General features: G+C 35.4%; 1 protein-coding gene across 1 annotated transcript; it reads left to right on the top strand.

Annotated features, from left to right (window-relative positions):
* Nucleotides 1-635: 635 nt before the first annotated feature.
* Nucleotides 636-25,394, top strand: LOC138317666 (nose resistant to fluoxetine protein 6-like). Its single transcript, XM_069259522.1, has 13 exons — nucleotides 636-1,036; nucleotides 1,396-1,650; nucleotides 2,021-2,117; nucleotides 2,717-2,943; nucleotides 3,549-3,716; nucleotides 4,101-4,197; nucleotides 6,062-6,154; nucleotides 8,036-8,201; nucleotides 8,709-8,788; nucleotides 9,858-9,968; nucleotides 10,899-11,016; nucleotides 11,673-11,862; nucleotides 25,387-25,394. The coding sequence occupies exons 1-13, from the start codon at nucleotides 679-681 to the stop codon at nucleotides 25,392-25,394; spliced, it is 1,968 nt and encodes a 655-aa protein (XP_069115623.1). The 5' UTR covers nucleotides 636-678.

The following is a 25,394-nucleotide window of genomic DNA, read 5'->3' as shown; positions in this document are numbered from 1 at the left end:
ACATTTGTAAGTAACATTTTCTGGATTATAAATTTACTTGCTCTCATTTGTAAAGTAATCATAGGTTTCTGGGGTCGTGATGTGGGACAGTAGATATGCTAAGTAACAGTACTGCCATTGATTTATCGTCAGGTACTTCTGTTTTCTTCAACCTCTGAAACTTTGTAAAACCGTTTAGATGGCAGAAGAAAATCGGAGTACCAGGAGGTAAACCAACCACGATCAATACTCGGCAACTCGATTTCGCAACCCAGAGGCCGAGGGCTCTTAGTAAATACGTTACCATCTTTACCAGTCTGCCACGGTTGCTCCTTCCTGTTGAAAAAAAGGAAATAAAAATAAACGAAGATAATGAAAAAAAAAACTTGAACCAATACACAAGTTTTAGTTTTAGACCAAACTGACGTGACACAAATCACGAATACAGCATCTATCATACACGTGTTATAACGTACTCAACACTGACCATATCAACATGACTTTCGACACATATGGGACATCACCATATAAGTATATGTATACTTGTGTAACCATATCCACATGTATTGATAAGTTATCTATCTATCATAGCATTACTCATACTTAGTATCAATGTCCTATATAGCTGTTTATTTACCACTGTGAATTATCTTTTTTATTGTGTCTGACGTTCTCTTAACGACAGAGCAAATCTGTAAAATGAACCCTTTAAATATGGCGTCTGCTATGAGAACGACTTGCATTCTATTTCTTCTACCAGTTTATGTTAAAACCGAAATTGCAAAAGACATGTCTTACCAAACTTTGTTTTTGAATGCCGTGGGAAAGGTTCACGCTGCTCTACGACCACCAGACCTATCCGAGGTAAATATAGACCAGTTAAGAGGACTACAGGATTCTATTAACCCCGTCAAGATACTGACAGGTCCACCAGGCCCAATGGAAGGCCAGGGCTTAGGGGCCATGGTGGCAGGGTTTAATGTGTCGGACGCCTGTTATAATGACACTCAGATGATTGGCCCTAGCGCTATGGTAAAGCAATTGTGGGCCATCAAAAGTAAGTAGCATCATATGTCGTTACAAGTAAGTATAATCCTATGTAAATGATATGTAGTAAAATTAATTAAAAATTATTTCGATAAAAGTTAAGTACATTATTATGTCGTTAAAAGTAAGAACAATTTTATGTCTTTAAAAGCAAGAACAATATCATGTCGTTAAAAGTAAAAACAATTTTATGTCGTTAAAAGTAAAAAACAATCTATTGTCGTTAAAAGTTAAAAAAAAATATGTCGTCAAAAGTAAAAACAATTTTGTGTTGTTAAAAATAATACAATTTCATGTCGTTAAAATTAAGTACCATTTTATGCAGATTTCAAAGTATAAGTTATTTTTAACTAATGACATTCCTTGTAGTGATCGACGCTAGTGGTAAACCTCCCAGTGACATCATAAACGGAAATACCGACTGGCTGGGTTCTTATGATGAATGTCTCAGTGTCAAGAACGACAAATCCGAGTTCGGACAACCGCCGCCTCCCTTTAATGGACAGTATTGTATAGTAGGTCTACCATTGAACATCCTTAACATTACGCTACCGGAGGCACAGCTCGGTTTGTGTTTGCCGGATTCCTGCTCACCGTCAGACGCCCGGGCACTAGCTAACGCAGGTACATTTGTAGCCGCATTCTATAAAGATATAGGCATTAGACGCTTAATCTTTAGGAACGCATGATTCTATATTTTCTTTATTTGTTTTAAGAATATTCCAATTAAGATTAATGATTTTATTATGTTTGCTCCTTTTTTGCTTAAATCTAATCTTCATTGAAGTTCATTGGTACCAAATCAGATTTAAAATAAATAATAAAAAAAAAGTATTGTGAATATACTATCCAAAAGTTTCGCAATGATTTTGTTATTTTTCATATCGAATTTGGAATAAATATTTATTATATCGCCGACATGATCACAATTAGTGTTGGTGGAGGGAACATGCCACCATATGATATTGACATTATAACGTTATTATATATTAAGCTCTGGTGTCCATTCAGCCGGAAAGAAATGTATCTGCGAAATATGTGGAGTGTAAGAAAGAAGTACTTGACTTTGATGACAGAGCCATTGGAGCAGTGTAAGAACAACACATTTAAAGAAGAGAGAAAAAAAGTGGTTGAGGTGTCGGCATATTACTACAAATGACCTTATGTCTTCTTATAATTGTATAATGGCATTTATACACTAAAAACTGCTTACAAGTAAATATTCACAACGGGTACATTACCCGATGAAATGCCAGAGACATTAGATATTATCATCAACGGAGTGCTACTTAGAAAGGAAATTCAAAGTGCATAGTGCATATGATACATTATGTTTTAAGTAATTATGACATATCAAAGAGACACAATTTAACAAAGGATAACATGGTACATACTGCCTTTTCATATTTGCACTAAAACTGAATATACGTAGATCTAATAAAAAAAATATGCAGATTTCAATAACAAATACAAGAATGACACTAGCTTAAAATTCGACTTGTAATATTAAGAAATACTATAATATAATGCTTAAAAAAATCACTACTGTTTTTTTTACAATTTTGGGAACAGCTAATCCCTCCTGGTTATTTATGATAGTTATTTAACGGGAGAAGCTGGCCAACGAGGGAGATGCATGTACGTGTATAGGCATCAAACTATTATTTCAAAATATAAATTTGTATTTTAGGATAGTATGTAGCTTTATCCTCGGGATGATGATTGTGGGCACTATGTACGACGTAATCGTTGTGAAGGATTTACTACGTGTGAAGAAAACTAGTCAAGCAGGTAACCTACCAGACACAGTGGAGACAACTTCGTTTCTGTCTGGACAAAACGAAAAGACTAAACTGATATCAAACGAACATGGGGCGCCAAATCCAGTTGTATCACGTGATCAACCGGAAGAGCTCGGTGAGTATTGACATTTGGAACTCCTCCTTAACTATACAATTGAAATATCGCAGACTGTTATAGTGGTTTATTATAATTGTAATATATTAGATTCAGTTTCATTGCTCTTATTTTTTTAAAAAGAACAGTCTCGTTGCCATGTCAGATTTAGTTTTGCACCTGGTACACCTTCCTTGGGTAACCTCGGGGGAACCATGCAATCCATCCCAATGAGATGGTTCTATCAGCTTAACAAACCAATATAAGATGACAGGAAAAAACCAGATTTTTTGTTTTAGTTTAGTTATGAATTGAGAGATAATTACAATATGATTACAGGAAAATCTGGGTGTGCTCAGTATGGAGTATGACAAAATTGTGTTGTATTAATTATTGATCGCACCATAATTTGCTTTATACCCGTTAGTTATTGAATTAAACTATTTGTAACATATGCTTCACTTGAGTTTATTTCATTCCTTGTTTTCTTTTTGAAATTACTGTTGAAATTGCTTCTTATACTTAGAAAATGCTCAACTTTATCCTTTGCGTTACGCATCTACAAGCAAAATGTCTATCGGGAAAAAATGTTACAGATGTAATCCCCTTTTTTCTTATTGATACAGGGGTATTATCCAACATATTAGTGGCGTTTTCTGTCTACACCAATGGCGTCAAATTATTGAACACAAGTGTTCCTGCCGGAAGTCTGACTGCTCTTAATGGTATCCGCTTCCTGAGCATGACTTGGGTGATTCTTGGTCACACTTACGCTTTTGTGATGAATAATGCTCGTGAGTAAGCGCTTTGAAATCTTCTTTATTTCACTTTGCCTCTTTGATGACTGTATTGCAGCCACAGACGACAGTTACCAAAGATTGTTGTCCGGGAATTGATCATGAAGCTTTCAATTAAATTCATGGAATCGCTTTTGCAATATTGAAAGGATAGTTAGAAAATCTTTTAAATTTTTTTAACATTTAACATTCAAGCAATAGAGTTGAAGAGTTATTTAATCTTTTTATGAAAAAAAATTCTCGATATCGCAATTAATTTTTTGGTAATCATTTTTGTCATGACAATGTTTTTGTTATTGTTCTATCTGTTATCATTGCTACAATTTCTGGTATTGTTTCTTAACTACTTCTATAAGTTGATTTTCCCTGTTTTATTTGTAGAAAATGTCAACACATTTTTACCAGAAATGAGTGACAGATGGACATTCCAGGTTATTATAAATGCTCTGGTTTCCGTGGATACTTTCTTTGCTCTAAGGTATTCGACTCATGCTGCATTATATTAGACTGTTTACATGTTCATTGATAGAGAAAGGCTAAGTTAAAAAAAAATGCTAAATAAGTTATAAAGGTTTTCTAATGAGAATGTCAAATTACAGTTAAAGATCCACTTCCTTTCCAAAAGAGCTTTTAATTTTTAAAATGGGAATATAAAACGAGATCGATAACTTGGAAGAGTCGCAAAAGTTATTAACTTACCGTTAATAAACTACACGTATTATCGGCTTCTGAACAATTTGATTTAGATAAATAAAATGCTAATTTACATAACGCGGATCGTCTTATTTTTCCGCCGTCGTCCTAAATACCGTGTGGTAGCTGACTATCACTACGCCTGACGGCAAAACAGCGAAATGACTCTCCTTTATTATCACCCAGAAAAAACGTACATATGCTTGGTGTTATAACCTCATCTTAGGCCATCCATATATATTTTCTATTGTTATTAATGTTTTTAAGAAACATATTTATTTTGCTCCGGATAAGTAGTGTGCCTTTAAATAAATTTGTTTAAATCTGGTGTATTTTCCTTCCTTACATATTTTACATTTAATTCAAATGCATTCGTTTACTTTTCACAGTGTGTAATTTCACCTCCCTTTTTCAATTAGATTACAACAGCATACAATCGTTCTTAAAGTTGTATTTCTTGTAATTTTGACAATCACAAACTTTCATTAAACATACAATCTGTGAATATGGATGCTAATATATGATGGTTCAGATCCATGAAAGCACCAATATACTTTTGACATAGCGGTAAATGTCGCATGAAATATCACACCTTTTGAAAGAACCGCCGCAGTCAACGACATGTTTCCAACTTTCGGGTAATATCGGAACACCGCGCTGCATCACGTGACCGACATCGGCGAGACCCGTACAGATCGGAACCTCCCGAGCCGTATCACGTGGTCAATATCTGCAATATCTGTACAGATTAAAAATCGATATTTTTATTTAATTGTTTAATAGCTTTGCTAATACGAACTTTACAAAAGTCTGTCCATATCGAATGTTTAAAACTTCGAGAGTTCGAGAAAAATATGTAGAACACATTTTATTTTATGAATGCTAAAATCATTGTACAGCTAGCCCAAACCACAAGTAGAATTCTATGTACTCCAGTATAGTACTGACCAAAGATGAGTGATTCATGTGAAATCACGGTTTATCCCTATCCCATTATGATATGGAGTGTTAGTATTACCTATGCCCGTCCGTCAAATAGCGATGTGAATATGTATAGTCTTGTTTTAAAGTTATATGTGCCGTAGTTTTCATACTCACCAATCAAAAAGAGCTTTTAATACTTTATTAACCACCAAAATTACCAACAATTTGAAAATTACAATGGATAGGTTTTTTAATTTTACGCGTACAAATAAGAGCTGAAAATGATTTTTGGTAGTAATGTTTAAATTCATTATATCTTCATCTACAACGTAGTGAAATGAATACATACGAACAACGCACGAAAACAAGTTGTGGTCTACAATTCTGTTTCACATTTTAACAGTGTCATTAGTAATCATGGTAATTATAAAGTGATTAATGCATGTATGTTTCCATCTAAACAACAAGATAAGTATAACAAGATTTATGCAATGTATAACTTCTGGGTTGTAACGAATGTTTAACAAGGCATCATACATGTATGTTTGTCCATTTGAATGATTTTCACAGCTGAATTCATTAAACTTAATGGTACATACCATTAGAACTGTAATGATCCTTCTTCTAGCAATTGAAGTTTTCAGATGTCCAAATGTCTAATAATTGTAGGATATAGACGAATTGATATCTTTGAAAATTATGCTTATTGTCTTGTATCATTAAAGTGGGTTGCTTGTATCCTACCTGTTCATGCGAGAGATGGAGAAAACAAAAGGAAAGATGAACTGGGGATTGTTCTACTTTCACCGATTCTGGAGGTAGATCCTGTTTTATATTTCTGTTAAATGGTAATAAAATAAACCATCATGTATTTCACCATGCTTTTCAACATTTATCTTTTTATGTTGAGACCTTGTTTAAATCGTACAATTTAATTGGTTCCAAACATTTATTCAAGTCAACTTACCTCTAAAACTAGGTCAACTCGATGTGGTACCATGGTCCCATAAATTTCTTAATCAATAGTCTAGACTCACATTGTCCTTTATACACACAAACTCATCTAATGTTACTCCGGCCATTATTTCAACGCCTCGACCATTCACTAGCAGACTCTTTCATACGTGGATATAAAGGATAGAGGTATTTTACCCGAGGATCACAAAATGTAGTAAAACCCGAGGCATTCATGGGTAGCCATTAGTCCACTGAACCTTTCTATATCATGAGGCTTTTGTTATTGCCTGATATATAGTCTAAAAACATAAAGGCTCATATTATAGGAAGGTTGAGTGGACAGGGGTAGTCATGTAATACACCTGCTGCAATATTGTAACTCAAAATACTTTTAAAGATAACGTGCTGCATAGTATGAGAAAAATAAATATATTTACCCCGCTAAATATATTTCAGCTAACTCAGCTTCACATACTACCCCCGCCCTATATATCCACATACTACCCCCGCCCTATATATCCACAGACTACCCCCGCCCTATATATCCACATATATACTAACCCCGCCCTATATACCCACTAGTGTTTCCCACAGGGAAAAAAAGGGCATGGTGCTAGGTTTTGAAAAGGGCACCTTGACCGCGATAAATAACCATCAGAGGGCCAAAAAGGTTATATCGACGACTTCCAATACAAGGAAAAATCTGTAAAACTGTCTTGTTGTTTATTTAATTCTGGTTCAACTTAATATCAATTTTTAATGCTTTAAACTGTCTGAGTTTCTAAGTAATATTAGGAAATCTATTTAATTATTCTGAGTAAAAATGATTTTGGAAATATAAATCTGCCGATCATATGATCATGACTATAATGGATTCACAAGAAAGATATAAATTTCATTTATATTAATTAAAAGAATGGGGAAAATGCCTTTATTTCAATCCTATTACCTTTATTTCAATTATCTTATATATCCACATACTACCCCCGCCCTATATTAAATTGAATAAGTTTACCATGTTTCAAAATAATGGGTAATTAATTAAAAAAATATTCATAAATTTACAAGCACTTAATTAAGATAATTGTTACAGTAGTATTCAAAATGTAATTTAATCTGAGATAGAAAACAGTAGATTTCTTTTTAATTTGATTTCTTCTAATTAATTTGCTATTAATAATTTTATTATCATTAATTTATTTTGTCTGAAAATAAACTCACACCGAAATTCTAAAAAAATACCGATTTTATTTTTAAAGACGTGAATATTAGTAAATTCTTTTTCCGGATCGACTATTATAATATACCCAAAATACTATCCAAAGACTAACACCGCCCTATATATCCACAGACTTACCCCGCCCTATATATCCACATACTACCCCCGCCTTATATATCCACAGACTACCCCCGCCCTATATATCCACAGACTACCCCCGCCCTACATATCCACAGACTACCCCGCCCTATATATCCACAGACTACCCCCGCCCTATATATCCACAGACTACCCCGCCCTTTATATCCACAGACTAACCCCTGCCTATGTATCAACAGACTAACCTCGCCCTATACATCCATATACTACCCATCGCCCTATGTATCCACAGACTACCCCCGACCTATATATCCACAGACTAACCCTTTCCTATATTTGTCCACAGACTAACCCCTTCCTATATATCAACAGACTGCCCCCGCCCTATATATCCACAGACTAACCCCGCTCTATATATCCACAGACTTACCCCACCCTATATGTTGGTACTGTTTGTGGATGTGGCTCTGGTACGATATTTCGGTGATGGTCCCCTCTGGCCCGAAGGAGGTTTTGAGTTTGATTTCTGCGAGGACACCTGGTGGACAAATTTACTATACATCAACAACCTAGTAAAGACAGATAAATCGGTAAGTAATTACGGCGTAAGACCATATCATAAATATCGTGAGACACATCGTGGTAATGTCGTCATTATCTTCATATGACGTCTCACTATTGTCTCGGTAGATGGAAACGTCAATTGAATTTTTTGTCCAGTTTCATTTTCAGTGTTTTGACTCTTTTACATAAGGTGGTTTATGTATTTTTTATGATTATTATTTGCAGTATTTTTTCATTTATAGTGTTTTTGCTGCTTTTTGTTTGTTTGTTTTGTTCTATTTTTTTCTTTTTTTTTTCAGTGGGTTATTTACTACTATTTTAATTTCAGCACTGTTCCATTCCCAGTGGGTTTTTTTTTTTACATTATGTGGTTTGTTTATTTTGTTTATGATTTTTAAGTGTTTTTATTTGCAGTAATATTTGCTTTTTTAATTATAGAGGCTTTGGTTGTTGTTTAAGGCATTTTTCTTTTGCCAGTTTTTGTTTTCAGCGTTTTTGCTGGTTTTCATTTTCAATGTTTAATATGTTTTCAGTGTTTTGGCTGGGCGTGGTATCTCGCAAATGATATGCAGTTCTTCGTTCTTAGTCCTCTGATGTTGGTGCCATTATACTAGTAAGTCAACGAACTATTTGAAACATTTTCTAAGTTGTCATCAATGTGTTATTCACATGCCAAGTTATTAGTTAAACTAGTCATACACGAAACTATTTTGTAAATAGTCATCTATCAATGTGCTTTTGTTTATATTTCATCAATTATTTTTAATGTACTTTTGTTTCTTTTTCCCGTATTATTTTTAATGTACCTATTTTTTTCCTGTATTATGTTTTAATGTACTTTTGTTTCTTTTTCCCGTATTATTTTTAATGTACCTATTTTTTTTCCCTGTATTATGTTTTTATGTACTTTTGTTTCTTTTTCCCGTATTATTTTTAATGTACCTATTTTTTTTCCCTGTATTATGTTTTTATGTACTTTTGTTTCTTTTTCCCGTATTATTTTTAATGTACCTATTTTTTTTCCCTGTATTATGTTTTTATGTACTTTTGTTTCTTTTTCCCGTATTATTTTTAATGTACCTTTTTTTTCCTGTATTATTTTTTTGTACTTTTGTTTTTTTCCTGTATTATGTTTTAATGTACTTTTGTTCGTGTATCCTGTATTATGTTTTAATGTACTTTTGTTTCCTTTTTGTTTTATTTTTATTTTACTTTTGTTCCTGTATTATTTTTAATGTACTTTTTTTCGGTATCCGTATTATTTTTAATGTGTACTTTTTTTTCTGTGTATCCTGTATTATTTTTAATGTACTTTTGTTCGTGTATCCTGTATTATGTTTTAATGTACTTTTGTTTCTTTTCCTGTATTATTTTTATTGTACCTATTTTTTTGTCCCGTATTATGTTTTAATGTACTTTTGTTCGTGTATCCTGTATTATGTTTTAATGTACTTTTGTTTCTTCCGTATTATTTTTTAATGTACCTATTTTTTTCCTGTATTATGTTTTAATGTACTTTTGTTCGTGTATCCTGTATTATGTTTTAATGTACTTTTGTTCGTGTATCCTGTATTATGTTTTAATGTACTTTTGTTCGTGTATCCTGTATTACGTTTTTAACATATCTTGTTTTGTATGTCCTATCTTAATCGATTTATTTGACTTTTGCTTGTACATCCCAGTTCCGGCATTATCGGTAACATCATGTGTCTGGTGTTCCTAACGGGAACCTTCATAGCCTCTGGTGTTATCTCCACAGTGTATGACCTCCCGGTCTCTAGCTTCATACCCAGGTAAGTCAATGGGTCAGAAAGATGTTGACAAGTTATTTGATGACTATAGCCTGATGCCCTCGCCATTTCCTGATCTTGAGACATTTTCCGTAAAACAATTGCCAGCCATTTCACTTTTACCGTAAAACAATATTCTGCCTTTTTCCTGATAAGTACTACGATTGCCGATATGAAATCAGTCACACTGTATTTCATGTCATTGAAATGAGAACTCGATTACTCAATATGTACCGAGATATAATGCTGACATAGATTTGTAAATATCTTACGATTTTGATATCACTACTTTACACATTTATGTTTACCTTAAGAAATGAAAATGTGAACCTTGTTACAAAAGAATATATCTGAAAGATTTGCTCCGTTTTCTCTACTATGTAAAATGTTCCAGTCAGTACTATGGTATTAATGAGCTTTCTTAAATGAACACATTTCATCTGATCTACGTTATATTTAAGGAATAGATGTCTACTTTGTTGAGGTTATGAGGGTATAATGATAATGGAGCACGTGTAAATTATGTAACGGCTCTTCGGCTTTCGCCGGGGTTACATAATTTATACGTGCTCCATTATCATTATACCCTCATAATCTCAACAAAATAAACATCTATTCCTTATATTTACAGTTTTTCAAGTAAATGAATATTATTTTTCCCGCGGCAGTTGCATATTTTTGATTAAAATACCCATATTTTTTTCTCTCCCGTCATCATCAACGAATTCGATTGAACAGCTGATTGTAATCGAGTCATTCATATGTTCCCGCCAAAAGTGGGGTCATCGACTATCACGTAACAATAGAATCGCCGCGCGTGTTGTGCTAACATTATACACTGATAATGATAATACTAGAAAGCATGGTTATTGAGTCCATGTCACTGCAAACTGTAAATATATTGATATGTTTTTATCTTGTCTTTGTTTTTAGTGAGCATTACTTTGATTATTACTATATAAAACCGTGGACACGAATGGGACCTTATATTGTTGGTATCATGGCCGGGTATTTTCTGTATCGATCCAAACTTAGATACAACATAAATAAGGTAAGGTTCAGGTTCTTTCTATACAGAAATGAAATCGAAAGTAAATAATTGCCTGTAAATGTAAGATTAAATCTAACTCGTGACTATCTTCTGTATTTAACTCCGCCAAACGAAGTGTGGAACTTATGAGTTTTCTTTGCATTCAGTGAAATTCTTCTGCCACGATATTTGTCCGCGCGTTTTCTCAAAAAACCGTCGGACTACTTTTAACATGGTCGCTACTCCCTGGTTTTTGATTCATCAAAATTAAGATATTGTCATAATTCAGCATCAACATAGTAACTTTGTATATTATTTAGAGGGTTTGAGGCATGCCGCACACAATGGTACCATTTTGGAAAACTACGTTGGCATGGAAACAAAAAAAAAGGTTTCTGATCGGTCAAAAAGGCGGTTGTTATGAAAATCACTATAACGAAATTTTGTTTCCTACATTATTTGAGTCAACCACGAATAATGAGATACTTTGAACACTCCAAACTCTCGAACATTAAATGTTATACAATATTTGTATTATCGACGACTATTAACAACGACATGACACATAACAGCAATTGAAGATCAACTTAAAACCTCGTCCTTTATAATTAACAATCCATATAGACACAGTAAGAATGTCTTATTACACAATATATTATACATTATGTTATTCACAGATCCTTAATCTGGTTGGCTGGGCAGTAGCCACTGCCTTGGCTTGTGCCATACTGTACGGTCTATATGAACCAATCAGAGGGAATGAAACTTTGAGCACCGAGGTGTCAGCACTGTATAACTCTGTTCACAGAAGTATATGGGGCGCATGCGTATGCTGGGTGATATTTTCATGCGCAAACGGAAGTGGAGGTATGTAGCGCCAGTACAACTTTCAGAATTGTTCCAAGTCAACATTCCACCCAGAGTCAGATTCAGACGCCTACTATGAAACTAAGTTATACATAATAAGACTCTCTAGTAGGGATATTCTACCGGAGGATCACAAAATATTGTAAAATCCTAGGCTTAGAGTTTTAGTAATGGTCATTCCACAGGTGTTCGTTTCTAACATAAGTATAATACTGGGTCAAGGTCTATAACTCGGCCGGTCATATAACACTACCCAATTTCAGAAAAAAGTATTATTATTAACCAACCGTATAGGATATGACAATAGAAGTACTCTCAATCGACAGCCAGATAATTTATCTTTATTTTGGTATATGATACAATATATATCATGCCGTATAAATGTCACTAGGTATCCAAAAACATCGGAAAACAGCCAGATTTCAACTGGTCGGACACTGTGGTGTCCTCCGATGAGCACGCCAGGGCTCTAATGGGTAGCTCAAAAACCACTGCATGTCAACACTTCTGCGTCATAAGAATGAAAGTTTGGTAGAAAACAAACTTACCGGTTAGTAAATCCCTGGATAAATACCATCCATTTGCCAAACGTAGCCCTTTGAAATTTCCGATTGAAAAAAATTATGTCTCTAGCCGCCATGTAAGTATGTGTGCAGTAGATTTGTTTTGTCGGCGTTGATTGGCTCTCGAAAATTAATTGACCAATCAACGCCGAGAAAACAAATGTACTACACACATATCATCATGACGGCCAGAGACACACATTTTTTCAATCGGAAATTCCAAAAGGCTGTATTGCGCAAATGGATGGTACATAGATAAACACTAACATACCGGTAAGTTTGTTTTTTACCAAACTTTAATTCCTATGAAGCTGAAGTGTTGACATGCAGTGGTTTTTGAACTACCCATTAGAGCCCTAGCGTGTTTATCGGAGGACACCACAGTGTCCGACCAGTTGAAATCTGGCTGTTTTCCGATGTTTCTGGATACCTAGTGACATTTATACGGCATGATATATATTGTATCATATACCAAATTAAAGATAAATTATCTGGCTGTCGATTGAGAGTATTTCTATTATTATATCCTATACGGTTGGATAATAATCATACTTTTTCTGAAATTGGGTAGTGTTATATGGCCGGCCGAGTTATAGACCTTGACCCAGTATTATACTTATACTTATATTAGAAACGAACACCTGTGGTTTCACTAACATGTTTTGCAATTTCATCTTAGGCATCTTTATCTCTAAGCCTTCGGACTCACTTTTAATAAGCATTTATGTTCAAGTAATATTTAAATAAATTTACTGAAATGTATATTACATACATATATGTGACGGCGACTGACAAAATGGGCCCAGATGCGGCGATTATGACGTCGGAATAAATGACGTTATAAAGTTACGCACATTTTTTGCCGACGTCACCACGTTTATTTGCGGAAACTCTCAATAAACTACGTTTCATAAAGCCCGCATTTTATGTATAAATTTAACTACCTGTACAGTATCAATACATAATATAAAGGGTAGACTGGTGAGTATCAGGTGATCAGTATATACATGTAGGTACTTTCTAACAAAAATACAAATAAATAAATAAATATAGCTGCAAACAGGACATTAGAAAAAAATATTGAGATTGTTTTTCTCTTCGTTGGTAGAGATAACAATTAATATATTCATGGCAAATCAATCAAAGATAAGAATGAAACAAATTCTGATTTATCTCAATCAGTTTCGACTGAAATTCCAATATGCCACATGTCAGGGGATCCGGACAAATATATTTATAAATAAATCTAATACAGTTTTAACATTTTCAAATCTTATCTAGCAATATTGTTTCTTCACGGATATTCTGGAAATTCCACAGGCTTTGCTCTTTCACAAGTTGATAATATTTTGCAATACGTCGGAACATATTTAAAATAAAATATCGAAAATCAAAGTCGTAAAAGTCACTGAAATTATACCGAATACATTGATATACATGTAGCAAACATATCACGAGTACAGAAACTTGAAATGCAAACAACGGGATGTTGTTTTAAAGACAAAATAAAGGCAAGAAAATTGTGTTAGAAATATTCCGTCTGAATTGTAAGAGGACAAGGAAGCAGATTTCATCAGGCGAGAATTGAATTCTGTAGATGAACCACAGGTGTTTGGTTTTCTCTTTACATGTATACATATGTAATTCGAGTAGATAGAGATAGAACAAAAATATCTATAGAACCAAACACCTGTGGATGATCTTTAATTTTGTATGAGAATAAGTTAAGTTTCTGATCAGTGCAAATGATGTCTATTTTCTTGTAGAACTATGCAACGATGATAACAAGGAATGTGGTATTTATAGTGGACGTCGGTAGAGTTCAGTACTTATGCTTTGGTCAATCCCCTTCCGATTAGGCTTAAGATGTATTCCCGGCATGCATTTTAGCCATTTTTGCCTGGTCTCCGGACGGACACCAGACATGGCCGGCCGGTGGACGGGACTCTCAGACAGCATCGGGGACGTGCCCGAAGATTTTTAATTCGAAGATAGAATATTCCCGGTTTCACATCGCCCGACATTTGGCCGGGCCTGGGGTACAAGTGTCCTTCGTTGTTCGTAATCAACTAAGGCGATAATCGTACGATGTCCAGTGAATAGGCCAGTTATCGCCCGGACATCATATGATAATCGGTCGATTTAGCCCCCCCCCCCCCCCGGACAAATTTTTTGACCGGTGTTGTCCAGTATCGGAAAATGGCCCGACCGATCATTGTGACCATAGCATTAATTTTGATGACATTATACAGTACATGATGCAGGGAGTGGTCAAGGGACGAAGATGATTTATATACACTGTACTTTGTACAGTTTTGTGAGGATCCCGCACACCAACCCCACCCAGTCTAGTCAAATCACTCCAGTGCTTAAATCTTAGGGTGAAACAGTATTTTTCATTTCATCTACATCATCTAGAAAGAGCTTTATGTAGAAAAAAAACTATTTTAGAAACCACAGGGGTGTGAGAATTAGTTACAATTTATATCATTTTTTTTATCTGTGTACCAGAGTGTACATATATTGGTTTTAGGGGTCTTATAATCAAGATAAAAAAAACTGTGGAACTTTTGATCCAGAGCATTAGGACCTCTATATAGTGATCTATTGGCACTGTGGTGGGTTCAAATTGATATAAACTGTTACTAATTCTCAGAACCCTCTGTTTGAAACGTTTTTTTCGTCTTTTTTTTCAATCGTGTGTATTGCAATTTCTCTTAACGTTTTTTATCCGAAATATATATAAAGTAGAACTCTAAACAATAGGTTTAGTTCTTGAGTTGTCTATAAGATATATTGAAAGGAAAGAGTTTGAAATGTAAATGCGATCAATCGTTTCTTAAATTTGATCACTCCATCCACAGGTTTTTGTTTTATGTGCCATACTGGGTCAGTATACTAAATCCAGTAGTATATCTACATGATATAAAATTTAAAATGTGTGAATCGGAGAACTACGAACACTTCCTGATTCACAGTTTAAGAAATCTAAATAGTTGACTTAAAACACACATTTAACAGAAAAAAAACCCAGTAAAAGACATACATCGTTTTAATGTTTTAAATGTTGATCTGATTAAAAAACACAACAGTTATTAAACTGAATTGCCTTTGTTTACCATAATAACCTCCTTCCCCACCACCATTTCCCGAGTGCTATACATGTATATTGTGGCCACTTTGCTCGATCCCGAGTGCATGTATGAACTGTCCACGTCATATCGTTTAAAAAACCATTTAACAAACCAGCTCACTATAATCAGATTAAGAACAACTGATACAAAAACAAGATGGATCTTGAATGTATAGATATAACAAGATATATATATAAATCCGTATAATTGTATATATTATATGCCGTATTGTGGATGAGATAGAACGACATTATTCCGGTCATACGGAAAGGAACATGGGGAATTGAAAATATATATTACTGATTACCAATGTAATCAGCCTACACGACGGATGTTTAGACATGTACACTGTGGTTTCCAAGGGTGAACGCAAAGAGATCGGAGGGTTCGGGCTCGATTCACTAGTACTTAGTTTGAAAACCTCATCTAACCCGAATACGATGTTTCATACATTAGTCTTTTTATTTGATCATTTAATCCACATTCAATTTAGTTTTGTCGGTTTGATTTACATCATCTACTCGGACTTCGTCAATTCTTAGCACATGAGCGCATACGCATGCATGTGCATGTAGCTAAAAGCTGGTTATGCATAAATGTAATATTATTTGACTCCTTCGGTATATATCGGTCACTCCATTAATGCTATTCGTATACCAACATTCTAGTTAAAAGAATCTGGAAGCATATACATGTAAACTTTAATCAAATGCACAGATCTTTGACTTTTTAAATACGAACATACAAATCAATATCATTGCATGAAATTTTCCTCGTGAAGTTGTTCTTTTGGCAGTTGCTGTGGAACCATGAATATTAAAAAAAAATATCATATTTGATTTATTAATGGTATCATTGTCGAACCATGAATATCTCTACCAACGAAAACATTTTAAAATTCCAAACCATGAAACTAAATCACACGCGAAAATATTTTGTTACACATAGCACGCAGTGTTTCACCCCGTCACATCGTAGAATTAGATTGTTACATGTACGTGTCACAGATTATCTTGTACGTTTCATGTAACACTGATCGAGCTAAACTTTTTACTGGAAGGGCAACCTAAGAAGTGTTGTTTTTTCAAAGACACTCAAAATATCTCAAAGTGGTCGAAGTGCACTGTATGAATTCCGGAAATAAGCGATCGCCGAAGTGAGATATATTGTTGAAGAAAGTGACCTAATTGGATCAATACGATGTTTACTACATATTATCATTATTATGAAAATGGATGTGGAAATTGATTAAGACTAAATTATCTATAAATAAACTGAAAATATTCTAACAACAATACTAATTAAACACATAAAAAATGGACCGAATCAAGCACAGTCATCCTTGCCTTGAGTCGGTTATCCCGCTAATTTTCATACAAGAATTACCCGTAGAACCTTTAACTCTAAGAAAATGTATGTAATTTTTCATCGCATTTGGAACTATTTCTCGTTTCAAAAACTGGTATTCAAGAGATAAAAAATAGACATTTAAAAAAGTAGTGTGAGATGTGATTTAAATATCACCCTTCGACAAGTTAACGTATGGTTTTATATATCAAGGATTTATAAGCTATTTACGTCCTCGACTTTATAGCACCTTCACTGTATGTTGATAGCGATTTTGGCAACAAACCATACAGTAGCCTGAGATTGATTGCGATTGTACTCAATCCAGGCATTTCTGCGAGTAACTTCACGCCATTACGTTTGATTGTTTCCCCCATACATCCATTATTAAAAAAAACCCAGTTCTGAATCCTTTTGTAATTCATCAGATATACTATTAGAATTTTATAAATAGTAAACTCGAATGAAAGTTTTGGTGTTTAGAGGTGGATTATGTGAGTTTAAGAATAGGATACCAATATTTATCATATCATACCGGTTGCAAATACAATATTGTATCTAAGACAAACCTACAAATCTGGGTTTTTTTTAATCGCTAGCTTCGGCGATCGCTATTTCCGGAACTCATACACACTCCGACCACGGTCTTGAAAGCAACATACGTGTTTGACCTGGCCTTTGAATAATTTTCAGACAGTTTTCAAAAGATTACTGAAGAAAAAATTAGTATGTCAATATCTTCATCCAGTCATGACACATATAACTTTATAACCATTTATAGCCAAAGTCAATACTGATACAATGATGTTCGGTTTTGAATTAGCACTAAAACAATAAGAAAATTAAAATGCCTTTTCATTAATTTAATAAATATTATACGTGTATTCAAAAATCATAAATAATGATCTTCTATGAATCGCTTTGGAGGATGTAGACACTTGCACGCTCTATCACTAATTTCCAAGTGAGCGACCTATGACTCACGAAACACAGAGGTTTGAGAATAATTTACAATTTATACATTAAGTATGCATTTTCACGAATGTCTCTGATGTGTGTGTTACACCAGAGATAAACGGCAATGCATGTGTCCCGCAATGAGCATAACATCTTTCATTTTCAGTCAGCCAATGAGATTAAAGCGATTACCTTATACAAAATCCAATTGAGGACATTTTTGTGTCATTTTTGTTTGAAACGAGGCTGCTATCCTCTTAGGGACGACACTTTGTTGTTTAGGATGATTTTGAACGACAAATGATCGATCTTTCCAACGGTAGTACTGCAACCGTTTTTCTGAAGACTGAATATCCGCTGAGAACCGAAAGCCTTTAAATCAACATGGTGGGGGAGATTTTTTGTCTCGGCGAACTTTCCCCCTTCTTGTACTACGTATGATATATCCATGTAGAATATGAGTTTTACCGAGTTTTTATCTACATCCTTAGACCTAAGACCTCTAAAATGGTCTATGAACACTCTGATTGGTGGGTTTTTCGGTTACCGATGGCTTAATGATCACTTTTCTGTTCGTACTTATTCTTGACTATCAAGTAGTCCACAAAGTACCAGACGTACATGTACACTGAAAGTATTTCTAAAAAATCAGAATTCAGCAATAAAACTTATTTTTCATTTTTGAGCCTTTGTTGAGTAGAATTTCAAATAATGACCGAGGGGTCCTTAATTTTTATTTTAGATATGTCGTTTCTTCAACAAATGTCGTAATTTCGAATGTGCATAGTAATCAAAAGAAAAGCGTTTGTCAAAGAACGGCACCCTGAAATGCAGCGTTTGTGCAATGAAGTTCACAAAGGAATATTGACCGTCACGTGACCATGTATTATCCAATGAGAATAGTGGAAAATAGGAAGGTATTTAATATATATATATATATTCTGTTAAATAAACATACATTTTGCACATATCCTGTTTTCTTTATATCCCTGGTTGTGATATGCACGATCTTGATCATAAAAGCCGACTCTTCAATCATTTCCCATCCTATGGCTCAGGATAAAATTAACTATAAGTAATTGTCCCAAACTCGGCTCCATTGTCCTGAATACTGGAATGCGTCATGTATATTAATTTTCGAAATTAATATTTAAAAAACACAAACTCTACATACATACATATAATAAATGGTTATGAAAGCGCAATTCCGATTCGCTAAAATCTCGTAAACTCCTGTGAAGATGGAATCCAGCATATTTACGTTCAATGTTAAGCAAGCACTTTTATTTTTCTGTTCGTGTGCGTGTATGTGTTTTATTTTTCATTTTCCCGGTTTTTAGAAGTTTTGAGCTTTGTGTTAATGCCAATAATTTGTAAAGTATTAGCATTTAAGGGTTCATTTGCTATTTTGTTTACATTTTAGGTTTGAAATAATTATGAGAAAACGATAAATCTTTTAGTAACCGATATTTTGAATTACTTGATAAATTCGGTGTTAACTTAACACAAACCTTATAAGTTATACAGTTAGGAAAATACAAAACAGAAACATATAATACTTGTTAAGAATGAAAATTGAATAAAAATATGTCGAACCAATCGTTAAGTAAAAGAAATTCAATACAAAGAAATTCCATACATTTATATTAGACAATAACATAGACATATGCATACCTACATATATTAGTGTTTTAATGTATCAATTGAAGTAAATTTAAACTCACTTCCTGGTGTATATAACTTATAAAACTACCTGATTATTGAAGAAGATAACGTCAGAATGAGTTGTGAAGATACAACAGCCATGAGGCAACTCTTTGGTCATGTTAATGTATCTCCTATTCATGACGTCACGCAAATCTTTCGTGACGTCAAGTAATTCTATAGTGACGTCATTTCTACTAAGCAGTAATATTTTGCGAGTCTTGTGACAAAACAAAGAGATATTAATAAAATCTCGAATACAATACAGCACAAATTTATTATGCATGTTATTACTGAACTACAACAACCCATATATGTGCCCTGAACATCCCTTACCTTACATGTATGTGTACATGACGGAAAAGTATGTGCTGTCAGAAAGATTAAGCCAAAATGTTGTTTTCTTTTTAAATTCGAGACATGTTATACACATTAAAATAATTAAAACATAAAATTTATAAATTACATCTTATAAAAATAAAACAGAACATATTTAAACAACGATAAATGTCCTTTAAAAGTGTTATTTGATCTTGCAAATAAAGTACGCAAGACCTAAAAACGGCAAGGAACGGCAACCACAGGCTTCCATACAATATTTCTATGGCTGTGACCAACAACTTTTTATTCAATGTTTACATTTCAAAACCGCTAGTAATAAACATATCGTGACACAATTTCATCAATGTATGATTTGATTTCGTTATTACCATTCACTGATTTAATTTAACAAACTTACTATATCTAAGTCAGTAGGCCCTAATCTATTTTGTTTTGATAGTGCTCAAGCGGCATCACTCGGTCGAAGCAGACGATTTTTTAAAAATTGTTTCCACTATAGAGTAATAATCACATTTTAAAGTCATAGCTGTCGTAATTGCACATATAAACAGTTAATACTGACTTACTATGATAATCAAGATGTGATTTATAGTGTTTAGTTGCATTACAATCGTTTCATGAGACAGTGGCATGTCGTGTCGTCGTAACCGGAAGTTCACCATTTCACATGTATGGAGGACCATACACAACACGTAAAATAAGCGAAAATAGGCAAACTTTGACAATCAATCTGACAACTTTCCCATTATAGATTCTTTTGGGACTTTTTACATATAATTCAAAATACATTTTTCTTTCGATTGTACTAAAAATAAATTCTTTTGCAATTTTGCCGGATTAAAACCAGTATCTGGACTAGCCTATATATAATGATGAAAATATGGCTTTAATCAGTATAAGTAAAGTGTACTAAGTTTGCTCTGGTGAGTTCCTCATGAGTTTCACATTAAGGGAATACTCTGTAGAGTGAGAGGGAGTATTACTTAAGCAGATATTTAAAGAAATCTACTTGTCTTCCTTTCATTTTATGAAACATTACCGGTAAATATTTATACATGTACCATGTATATAGAATGTATGTACATGTAAATATACATGAATCTTATTTGGTTTACTTGGGTTCTTTTAACTTCAATAAACAAATAATGGACATACGTCTGGGCATGAACTTTAATTATACAAAAACACAAGAACACATACAAATTAATAAAGAGGATAATTTCCCCTACACAAAATAAACATGAATATATAGAGCTATAGGAGCCCGTGCAAGGGTCCAATAGGTAAGATAGTGCGTTACAAAGTAATGCTACTTATAGTACGACTATAAGCGCAAACCCTCTACAAGCATAAAAACATTGGGGGGGAGTGGTGGGTTTTGAACGAAAGAGCCAGAGCCACGCTGGCGTACTGACGCTGTGAGTCGGCCCATGATAGCCTAGCGGGACGAACACAACAAAAGAGTTCGCCGGGCGCCGGCAGATAACCAGGATACACCTGTCGAAAGCCCCTGACATGTTTAATCTACATAAACATTCAATTTTATACTAAATTATCAATCTTACTTCCAATAAACACATACTGGACCATAAGTGCTGTGGCCACTGAACTTTATAATGTATACAAAAACACTAAGAACACCTATAACAAAATAATAGAAGAGGGATAATTTACCCCAGCCCAGCTGCTTTGAAATGAAGGTTATATAAGATACTGGATAAGTACAGTCTATAAGATTCATGAGTAAGAATAATGGGAGTAATATTAATCCGGTAGGGGTAAAGTCAGTCATCTGTAATTCTTTTTTATAATCTCTTTATCACCCCCCCCCCCCCCCCCCCCACCCCCCCCCCCCCCCCCCCCCCCCCCCCCCCCCCCCCCCCCCCCCCAATATCCGAAATAAGAGATTTGAAGTATTCGCTAGCTTCAGTAAGCAGGCAAGTCACAATTATTACAATGACCTCTGTCACATGCCTCTATATGACTGACTCACAAGTTTGACCACGAGTCGACAATTGTTTTTTAAAGTTTCGGTTCAATGTAAACGAAGCACTGCATCACATGGCCTAGTGGCCCAATAGTCCTTGATTCTGCCGTCCACGGGAACACCCTGCTTATGTGCAACTCGGATGGCATCCACTCTCTCTCTAAAGGAATGAAACCTTAAATGTTTGATTAGGATCAAGCATCAGCTAAGAGACGGAACGATGAGACTGCGCGAGACAACTGCGAAATTCTCCTTGGTAAGTAAGGGCTTGACGCGAGAGATGACAGGAAACGTGCCGACTCAAAAGCCGGTTCTGCCCAATGGGCTGTAAGATTTTAATTATCTGAACTCGATAGCTGCCGAGCAGTGGCCAAAGTACTTCATGGTTGCTGGACTATTCGTGGTAGTAAGAACCTCCATCCAAACTGCTCACGGAATACGGAATAGTTTTTCGTCCAACGAACACGGAGAAAGGATAACCCCATGAACATGGGGAAACATCAATACGCTCGTAGATCCGTCGTGCCTGTTGAATGTAGAAGTGTAACGACCACAGTCTGCTGTGGCCTAAGGAGACCATAAAATGCCCAACAAACAGGCACACCCAAAATGAAAGCGGCAACTGTCCTGTGAAGAGCGATCCTGGAGTATTATAGATCTTTATTATACACTTGTGGGGCTTAACGCGATCCACAGGATTTGAGCCGTTACCTAAAGCCCGTATTAACCCCTCGTAACCCTCTACGGATTATGTTGTCAGACTCTCCTTAATCGGGTCAGGGTTAATATTTTTAATTATTTTATATTTCTGAAAGTTTATGTTGTGAACCAACAATTTGTGACTGGTTACTGACGCCACATGTACTGTAGTGAAAATGTTTACTCGATGCCTAGTATGCCAAACTACAACTGCAGCATCCTTAGGAAGTCGCTGGTACCAGGAAGATATAATTCATCTTGTCACAAAACTCTGTATAATACAACTTGGTGAGTGCCGTCATGGGGGGGGGGGGGGGGGGGGCGGAGAAGGGTAGGTTCTACGATGGTAGACTTAGCCCCACGCCTTTTTCATGAAGTCCTCCGCTGTCCCCCCCCCCCTTAGACAGGAGACATGGAACTCTGGTAATCCCCATCTTGAAATAGATGAATGTTTTAATAGGACATATGATATAGCCCAAGTTGCATGCAAGTCAAAAGTTTCGCAGTGACACAATTATATGATGGAATGAGAGGATACATAGAGTAATGTATAGTTTTTAGTTCTCTTTCCTGCCTAGCTCTAGAACAAGTATCAGCCGATTACATTTGCGAGCTCAGGTAGGTATATTGCTTTTAGCGAGAGACATTGACAGACGCACATATCCAGAATAATAACGCGCAAATATCATCATTGACAGTTTATTCCGCCGAAGAACCCTTTGTAGTGTAACACCCATTGCTCGACGTGTGGACTTGTTGTCCGAGAATAAATGATAACTCGCTTATTGGCCAACACAGAAATCCAACGACAGACGACGAAGCTTTTACTGCTAATAAGTTCCTTCACATTAATGTTTGCACACTCAAATCAACGGCGTGTGTCTATCCTGCCAAAATACGTAAAATTAGTCACACATCATAAATAACTCACATGCCCTGTGGTTGCAAGCGTCCGTTTGGATTGAGGTTTATTGGTTATGGCGTCCTGTATCAAACGATTAACCGCCTTGAATGTCCTTAGAAAGTCGAAAGCACACCAAATCTAAATCGGCATCGGAATCTCTTCGGATAACAAACTCTTATGAATGACAGCTCTTCTTTCTCTGATGCCCCCCCCCCCCACCCACCCCCCCCCCCCCCCCCCCCCCCCCCCCACAGAGACTTTACAGATCACAATTATCACCCCTTAGAAAGGTACGCCCCCCCTGTGAAAATCTACTGCGGACGCACCAAGATCAGTTTATCCGCACACAAGGTCCTCCAAATGTTTTCGGCTTAGCCACTGACTTTTAAGTGGAGAATGCCATGTAGCTGAGTCGGAAAATTACAACACAAATTCGACTCAGGTAAATAAGAGCCAGATCATAACCACGTGTGATCAATAAACAAACCCCGATAAAAACAGACTGAAGTTTGATGGGCCTTCGACCTATTGACCTCATTTAGATAAGCGAAACCCATAAGTACGTGAGCTAAGCGCGATAAGTGTGTAGTAGGGCCCACGGTAAGCAAAAAACATTAGATTGAACTGGTTCACCAAATACCAGCAAAGATCATCAGAACTAGGTTATCTGACCCAATTGATATTATACATTCCTATGCAAAATCCTACCACACAGTCCACTGTTTACACGTTGCTAAAATTTTTAAAAAATTGCGAGGCTTTTTAAGCTGATCCAAAAGCGGATAGTTTTGGCCTGTCAAAGCATTTAAGATGGGGTCGAATCGCCAGTGAAGACGACCCACTTGAGACCCTGACTGCCATGATATACATTGCTTGGATGAATAGTTGTAGCCGAAGCGATAATGCATTTTCCAGAATCCACCTTTGGCGAGAAAACCATCCAGGCTGTGATTAGTTTTTTGGACATCCCCCCGCCTTATCCTTTTTTTTTAAATCCATGTAAGTACATGAAGTGATTGAATTTATGTAATCTCCGTTCCTAAGGACAAAGCCACCCAACAATAACCTATCATTTGGCGTCGCCTAGGCATCGCTGAATGAGGCGAATATTACCCGATGAGTTAGGAACTGGCACCAAGGCCACTAATCATAATGCGGCGGCTTTTTGTTTGTAACTAATGTAATTGAGTTTATGGTTATCTCACAATCAATCTGTTTTTCTACGAGGTTCAAATGTCTACAGGTGACACTGAACGTTATTAGTTTTTCCATCTTCCAAATCTTGCTGAATCGAAGAATACCCCCCCCCCCCCCCCCCCCCCCCCCCCGTCCCATGTCTGGACTATCTATCAATTATTTTTAAAACGTGGTGAACCCCTTCAAATATAAATTCTCAGGTCAAATTCATCCCTCAGGCAAGATAATTCTTGTACAGCTGTCATCAGTACTGTTACGTGGGTTAATGGCTTCTATAGCACACACAATGCAGCAGCTAGACAACAACCATGTATATCGAACAGCCATGTTTTATTCAACAAGTTACTCAACACAAGCATATCAGTTATACAGTAAGTAGTGCTACTAGTACTTTACACAAGTAAGCGAACCTAACTGATAGATACGTTACATCCCCCTCCTTAAGCATATAGCACAAAGTATACTAAATTATTATCTTCTAGATAATCTTTACCATACCAAAGAATATGATATCTAAGAACACAATAGTATATTTATAAATCATAACTGCAAGTTATTAGAAATATACTTCAGCATATAAGTTTAAATTACCAGATAAATGTCTTTGTATTTTTACTGTCTCTAGAACACAATTACAGTTCGTAAATTGTAGAATCACTTAAGCTTGAATGTTCATTTGTTTATCTGTAGCTGATTGA

The sequence above is a fragment of the Argopecten irradians genome, chromosome 1, assembly GCF_041381155.1.
Source record: "Argopecten irradians isolate NY chromosome 1, Ai_NY, whole genome shotgun sequence".
Lineage (NCBI taxonomy): Eukaryota > Metazoa > Mollusca > Bivalvia > Pectinida > Pectinidae > Argopecten > Argopecten irradians.
Note: the sequence above shows the minus strand (reverse complement) of the source record. Positions and strands in the feature narration are given on the sequence as shown.

Bases quoted from the DNA above. Each gene is read 5' to 3' on its own strand.
- LOC138317666 (XM_069259522.1), top strand. From the start codon at position 679: ATGAACCCTTTAAATATGGCGTCTGCTATGAGAACGACTTGCATTCTA. The intron at 2,118-2,716 runs GTAAGAACAACA...TTTGTATTTTAG, and splicing joins GACAGAGCCATTGGAGCAGT to GATAGTATGTAGCTTTATCC. The intron at 8,789-9,857 runs GTAAGTCAACGA...TGTACATCCCAG, and splicing joins ATGTTGGTGCCATTATACTA to TTCCGGCATTATCGGTAACA.